General features: G+C 38.6%; 1 protein-coding gene across 1 annotated transcript; it reads left to right on the top strand.

Moving 5' to 3' along the window:
* The first annotated feature begins 2,320 nt into the window (after window positions 1-2,320).
* On the top strand, window positions 2,321-7,233 carry LOC148368353 (uncharacterized). The gene is made up of 2 exons (XM_088330386.1): window positions 2,321-2,659; window positions 5,692-7,233. The coding sequence occupies exons 1-2, from the start codon at window positions 2,548-2,550 to the stop codon at window positions 6,933-6,935; spliced, it is 1,356 nt and encodes a 451-aa protein (XP_088186512.1). The 5' UTR covers window positions 2,321-2,547; the 3' UTR covers window positions 6,936-7,233.
* Window positions 7,234-7,743: the final 510 nt, after the last annotated feature.

Genomic DNA, 7,743 nt, shown 5'->3' with positions numbered 1-7,743 from the left:
GGTTATCACAAAATTATATAAAGCTCTGCGAATGGATCTCTGTAATGAGATGGTTAAAGAAAAATGGGAACAAGAAGTTAATGTAGTGATAAAAGACGACAAATGGGGAAAAAAGAGGGACACAAAATAACCAGCCGTCCGACATGGAGGGAGTTTGAATGGAAAGTAAAAATTGTCATTATTGCCGAATGACTCAGCTGCGACAGCTTAATTGGCGCCAACAGCCCGGACAGCTGATTGGATGATACTTTCTTTTTAAACCCCCGGCTTCCAAGAGTAAGCCGTCAGATCGTTTTGCGAACTGTTGTTACAAACTCAGTAAGCCTTTTCCTCCGACACTGTGCCTGCCCTGCCTTTTTCTGCCTGACCTTTGTTATGCTTCTGGTAGCAAAGAAAATGATCACAGTGTCCGAGCTAAAACCACAACCTCCTGGCATAAAACAATGAAGGGACAAGTGAAAGGAAAAGTAGATTTTGGGAAAAATCACTGCAAGACTTCAACTGAAACTTGATCAATTCGAGAAAAGATAGAAGCTTATCACACCATTTTACTTGATTTCTAAACACCTCACTTTTTATTTTATTTATTTCATTAACATATTTTGTTGTTGATTCTTTTATTTATGGGTATGTCAATTTCTAATATTTTTTGTTTGTTTTGCTGTATGATGGAGGAATCAAACATCTTTCAAAGTATGTGTGAGACATAAAAAGTTATAAAAAAAAGGAGAAAATGGAAAAAGTCAGGTTTATGGTTATCCCTTTAATCAGTATATCAGTAAAATAATTGACATATTTTTATGAACACCGTAAACAACAACGATCATTGGGACACAAAATAAAAGCCAAACAAGAGCGAGGGAGAGCTCTTGCCTTATCACACGGAGAAATACTCCAGCCCACTAGGCTTTCAATAGATTTTTGCAGCGCAAATTAATGACAAAAGATAAAGGAAATCAATAATCCTAAATTTAAAAAAAAGCCTACAAAAATACATATGACTCCAAAAACTTGGTGTTTAACTCTTGTGTTATTTGTCGAAGTGTCCTTGGGCAAGACACTGAATCCCTAATGCCCCAGATAAGGAGGTTGGCGCCTTGCATGGCTGCATGGCCGATATTGGTGTGTGAGTGTGTGTGTGAATGGGTAAGTGTAGAGCACATTGTAAAGCGCTTTGGGAGGTCTTCATTGACTTGAAAGCGCTATACAATTGCAGAGTATTTACCATTTACTCCGAGTGGCAACAACCGACTACAAACCTGATTTGCAGAGGATACCAAAAACAAGAGATGCCAGAAACCCTACTGAGAATATCGTCCCATCACTCCAGAAATACTCGTTTAAAACTTAGTATCAAAATATGATTAAGTATCAAAATGTAATGATAAAAAATCCCTACATTTGTTCATGCATTCAAATTTTTTTTTTGTTTGTTTCACTTCCAATAAAATTTATTTTGTTCTTTACGTGATATTTTTATTTTGCCTTAGTGTAGTTTGGAAAAAACACCTGACTGAACCTGCTTGTGTGAATATTTGAATATTCCATTCATTTACATTTTACAGGTTTCATATTGGTGCACCTGAAGTGTGTTCAGTAGTTGTGTGTCAGAGAGAGAAAGAGAATTGGATAATGAGAAAAAGTGTGTGTGATGAGATGAGAGAGAGGTAGGTGCCTTTGTGTGGAGGGGGTATGAGACCTCCAGGGTAGTTGCTGCGTCAACTCTGGTTAAGGTGCATTTGATGTGTGTGTTGAGGGTGGACACTTTCCTTGAAATCAACACAAGAACAATACTTCTTTTATTGTAAGGAGAGGAGTGTGCTATGGAAAATAATATGATTATCACCGCTAGATGGCAAAGTCTCACAGGTCAGAGAAGGGTGCTTGGGCCAAGTCTCGCGGGACATCACGTGATTTAGTGAGACTTGATGCCAACAATGAAATGAAGTGAGACTGACATTTCTCATTTATCAGATGAGGTAAAACATCAAAAACAAAAATATGTTAAACAAATGTGTAACACCATCTGGGTCCTGTTACACTTCAACTTTTTTTAAATTCGTGTAATATGTCGATAGTTATTGTGCGCCAACCTATAGTATTCTATGTGTTTCGGTTGCTGCGTTCCCGAAAAGACGACAGTTGAGTTTTCTAACCTCCGACCAGGAGAAAGGGTATGTACCCCAACTTTGCAACCAGGACCTCCCACCTCGAGTGTCCTTACGATGATATTTCCCTGGTTGGGGGTTAGAAAATCCCGATTTCCTACATTCTTGAGACGTTCTTCGGTCGTATCTAGTAGGAAAACCCGAAACACCCACTTTCTTGAAAGCAGCACGTGATCTGTGCTCCACGAACCCACAATCCATTGCGGCGGGGTTTGGAAGGAGAAGGTGTCATGGCTGCCGAACACTAGAACGTCGAGAAAGTCCTGTTGTCGACTTCAAACGACGTAAACTCGACAGAAGTATCACTTTGCGGACCTTTTCCATAGTTTGTTCTATTAACTGCCGAGTTGGAGCGTTTTTTCCTTCAAATTCGGATAAAATGTGCTCCAGTGGGGAAGAAGTACCTCTTGAAGAGAAGCTTCGAGGAGCCAAAGAGGAGATCGAGCGAGAACTTCGGCGACCGGAGGCTGGTTCCAAGCAGCTCGGGGCAGGTTCGTCATTTTCGCTTCTGCTACAGTGACAATGCTTCCCAAACTTCAAAATTAGTGATTCAATAGAAAGAACGAATAGTGGGTTTTAATTCAAATACAACTTCTTTCAGCCTTTTACTGTAAATGACTATTTTTTTCTCCTCTAGCAAATACTAAAAGTGCAGGAAATAAAATGAAGTTTACCAGCAACTGGTATGAAGTAGCATCCAAACTTATATATATATTTGTAACCGCGGTGTAGCCGTGCCACCAAAGATCCACATTCAGGCTGGACTGGATGATGAGGTTTTTAATAAAGTTGCTGAAATGAATGAGTCCCACACGACACATGGTTAGCACCTCCGGTAGTTCTCATAATCGTTAGCAGTGCGCTGACGCCTGCCCTAAACATATCAAATACTTATTCTCAGTTTACATAAAATACATTTTAGAATATCAACCATAACAATACGTTTTTACATACATTTTAACACAAGATCGTATAGTTTTTTTTTATGTTTACACTGAATTCAATTCAAATTTTCTTTAAACTGAATCATAACCAACATCATTCTTTTTATATAGATGAGAAAACAGAAATAATAACAAGAATGGGTACTATTTACCTGCAAATGAATGAGTCACATAATATGAGGTAGTACAGAAAAATATTTGAAATAACTCTTTTCAAATATTTTCGACGGACGTTGTGCCACGGAACTTTTTTATAAATAAAAGTGTACCTTGCTTCAAAAAGGCTTTATACAATTAAAATGTCTATCCATGTTGTATATTTGGATTGGTGTAAATTAATATCATTACTTCACCTATATTATTTTGTATAATGTACAATATACATCAAAGCGGCGCTGCCACGAGCGGCTGCCTTTTCCAGCAGCTGCCCAATTATTTTATTGTCTGCTCCTATCTTCTGTGTTTTTTCTTCCCGTTTTGACAACTACACTATTGATTACTTCTATCCTATGGACATGGGTTTTAGTGCACAATAAATGTGTGTACTCAAGAAATTTCAACTCCTTGCCCTAAAGAATTCTCGTGCCGGCGTGATGAAGGGGCCCATGGTGGAGGAATAGCCGAAGCTAGCGAAGCGGCTAGCGGCGTTATAAGTCTTTGGTACCATCCGTAATCATGGTAAATGCGAACTCACGACCAAATAAGATTATCGAGTGCTTTTTGTAAACATCGAAGCGCACAGGGAGCGCAGTTGCTGTGTTTTGCGGAAACGTGGCTCACGTTTAGCATTCCGGACGCTAACGTGTAGCCACCCGGAGCTACCCGGAGCAATCCGGCTTCAACGCCGCTAAACAGAGACACGAAAGCCGGGGGGAATCGGAGAGGAGGCGGACTTGCTAACACGAGGTCGTGTATCCCTGGATTTTCACAAAGAAAAGATTTCCATCTGCCGCAGGAAGAAAAAACTAAAAGGGACAAATGTTTATTTTAATGAAAATTTAAGCAAAAAATTCTCTGACATTGCAAGACAAGCTCGTTTTTTGTTTTGTTTTGTAAACTAATAAGATGCAAGGAACTAGGACTTCAAATTGTAGAGTATACATAAAGTAAATCGGCACTCCAGAAGGAGAAATTGTTTGGATTCGAGAAATGCAGGAGCTGGACAGGTTTGCCTGAAGATCTGGATAGAGCGGTAAATGCATATAATGACACTGGACAATGATGGATTCAAATGATAGAATGGCAATCTGGACTGACAACATAGACACCTTTATTAAAGATCACAATGAAAAAAATCGATCATACTATATAAGGCCATGATCTACCGGAACTGAGCATTATTGATCACACTGACTCCAATCATTCTAAATTAGATGAATTTGAGAACCCGTTTGTTGTGATTGTATTTAATTTATATATTAATGATATTTTTGATATTTCAAAACGATTTAAATTAGTAATTTCTGCAAACATTTTCTATTTAAATGATAAGTATATTGATTTGATAACTTGCAATGATCATGAATTAATCAACCTAAACCTAAAAATAATAACAACAATAAAAATAAACATAATGTTTATAATAACAGTTATGATATAATAATAGCAGCAATAACAACTCGGTAACTTTTTTTAAATGCAGTATTTCCAATCTCACTCATATCCCGTTTTCTTTATCCCTGTATTTCGCCGGTAATGTTTTTTTTTATTTAAATTTGAACACATGAATATTTAGACATTGTTTGATCTCATCTTGTAAATTATTCTGACTTGACATATAAATACAGTATCTTTACATTTAAATAAAAGAAGTCATATTCTTTGGTAATCGCAAGGCAAATCAAGATTTTGAAGTCAAAATGGATGGTGCTGCAATGGACACTGTAACAGAAATTGAGTTTTTAGGGGTGATAATAGACAATAAATAAAGCTGGAAAACACACATCAGACACATACAAACTCATCTAAAAGCATTTCAATAATTAATAAAGCCAAATATATTTTAAACTATAATGCATTGTATTTATGATATTGTTCTCTAGTTCTCCCATACTTAACATATTGTGCAGAAGTCTGGGGCAATCACAAAAGTTATCCTCCAAAAACCATACACAGGGTAGGATATCGGGAATATACGCACATTTTTATTCCTGCAGTCCAAATGATTAAAATGAGATGATTTAGTCAAAATTTTCACTGCACAACTGCTATTTAAGGTCAACAAAAACATAGTGCCAGAAATGATTCCCTCGGAAAGAGGGAAATTATAACTTAAGGGGCTGTCGTAAATTCATCATCCCAAATGTGAGAAGCGGCAGGAAAAGTATGTGTGTGTCTGTGTGCGGAGTCACACTTATGAACAATTTACAAGACGATCCGAACAAAGCCATTCTTGGCATCTACTAGTGATTTATCATATTGATTTCATTCCCAGAGGCCTAATACTTACTGATCAGCAGAGCTTAAGCCTTTAGAATTTATTTACGTTTTGGAACTCTGGGACAATGCTTTTGAAAACGTAGATTACGGCACTGAACGAGTTGAGGGCAATACAAATAAATGTGACTTGTGTCTTGCAGACGTCAGCCCAAAATATCTTCCTACTGCGCGGCATGAATCAGAGTTGCCTGCTGTTAAAATTGAGGAGGAGGAGGAAGATCTGAAGCCTTATCACGTTAAGCAAGAAACAGAGGATGGGGAGCCTGTTCGCGTTAAAGAGGAGGACGATTTTCCAGTCTTGTTCGTGGCCGGGTTCTGTTCAACCAATATCCAATATCGGGGTCAACCTGAAGATAACGGTTGGCGGGAGCCTGGAAACATCAGCTCCCGTCAACACGTGAAAACGGATGACGACGACACGTCCCAATCCGCAAACGCTGAAGGTGGTAACACATGTTCCCAGTGTGGGAAAACGTTTCGACGCAAGTCTTATATGAAGTTGCATATGAAATTCCACACTGGCGAGAAGCCTTTTGCCTGCTCAGTTTGTGATAAAAGATTCACTACAAGTGGAAACTTAAAGAGTCACATTAGATCCCACACTGGCGAGAAGCATTTCACTTGCTCGGTTTGTGGTCAAAAATTCTCCCGAAATGGACCCTTGAAATCACACCAACTAACCCACACTGGCGAGAAGCCTTTTTCCTGCTCAGTTTGTGGTCTAAGATTAACCACAAGTTATACCTTAAAACGACACTTTAGAACCCACACTGGCGAAAAGCCTTTTTCCTGCTCAGTTTGCGGTCAAAGTTTCACCCAAATTGGACACTTTAAATCACACCAACTAACCCACACTGGCGAGAAGCCTTTTTCTTGCTCGTTTTGTGGAAAACGATTCTCACAGAATGGGAGCTTAAAATCGCACCATAAAACTCACACTGGCGAGAAGCCTTTTTCTTGTTCAGTTTGCGGACAAGTATTCACTACAAATGGGAGCTTAAAGAATCACATTAGAACCCACACTGACGAGAAGCCTTTTTCTTGTTTAGTTTGCGGTAAAAAATTCACCCAAAAGGGAAACTTGAAATCACACCAACTAACCCACACTGGCGAAAAGCCTTTTTCTTGCTCAGTTTGTGGTCAAAAATTCCCCAGAAAAGAACATTTGAAATCACACCAACTAACCCACACTGGCGAGAAGCCTTTTTCCTGCTCAGTTTGCGGTCGAAGATTCAGAGAAAGATTGAGCTTAAAAAGGCACACTAAAACCCACACTGGCGAGAAGCCTTTCGCCTGTTCAATTTGTGGAAAAGCATACATCCAACATGGGAACTTAAAGAAACACATTAGAACCCACAATCGTGAGGAGCCTTTGACCTGTTGACATAGTGGTAAAAAAAAATCATCCATATTGGACACTAAATATTACACACAAGAACCCACACCGGTGCAAAGACCTCTGCCTGCTCGGTTTGTGGTCAAACATTTACTGAAAGTGGGAGATTAAAAACTTGACAACGTATCACACAGACCGTCTATTGGAACATAACTGCCACAAAACTATTTCCCCTCACCTTTTTCCAACCACTGAATCTGCCAACACATCAAAAATCCCACATTCATTCACAGGAAGTGAGCAGACTCCAGCAGTATAATAAAGATTTGAAAACCCAAAGTCTTCATATGGATTCAAACGATTCATGATTTGCCTATGTGTCATGTTTCTTGATAAATGATCTATTTCCTCGTGTGTCCGCATACAATTTTGCCTGTTGTCAACGACTATATTACTGTATTTTCCACACTATAAGGCGCACCGTGTTATAAGGCGCACCTTCAATGAATGATATATTTTAAATCTTTTTTCATACATAAGGCACACGGCATTATAAGGCGCTATAAGTGCATGCTGGTTTAAGATCAGGTAATCGTGCAATTTTGTAATTGTAATCCTGTGCAGTCCTTGGAGACATTTTTGTGATTAAGGGCTATTTAAATAAATGTGACTTGACTTGGCTACTGGAGGGGATGTAGTTAGGTTATGCAACCTTTAGATGGTGCCATGCTAAAGGGAATGTCAACAAAACAGTCAGATAGGTCAGTCAGATTTTAATAGATAACAAACAAGCTTTCCACAACTCCATTCACTCCCAAAATGAATAAACAGCTGTTTCATTATTTATTATTATTTT

Source organism: Urocampus carinirostris, chromosome 3, assembly GCF_059441175.1.
Source record: "Urocampus carinirostris isolate Australia breed hairy pipefish chromosome 3, RoL_Ucar_1.0, whole genome shotgun sequence".
In the NCBI taxonomy this organism is placed as follows: domain Eukaryota; kingdom Metazoa; phylum Chordata; class Actinopteri; order Syngnathiformes; family Syngnathidae; genus Urocampus; species Urocampus carinirostris.
This window is presented reverse-complemented; position numbering and strand designations above follow the sequence as displayed.

What these genes read in the sequence shown, in the direction of transcription:
- LOC148368353 (XM_088330386.1), top strand. Translation starts at nt 2,548, where the DNA reads ATGTGCTCCAGTGGGGAAGAAGTACCTCTTGAAGAGAAGCTTCGAGGA. An exon ending in TTCCAAGCAGCTCGGGGCAG is followed by an intron (nt 2,660 to 5,691) that starts GTTCGTCATTTT and finishes TGTGTCTTGCAG; the next exon opens with ACGTCAGCCCAAAATATCTT.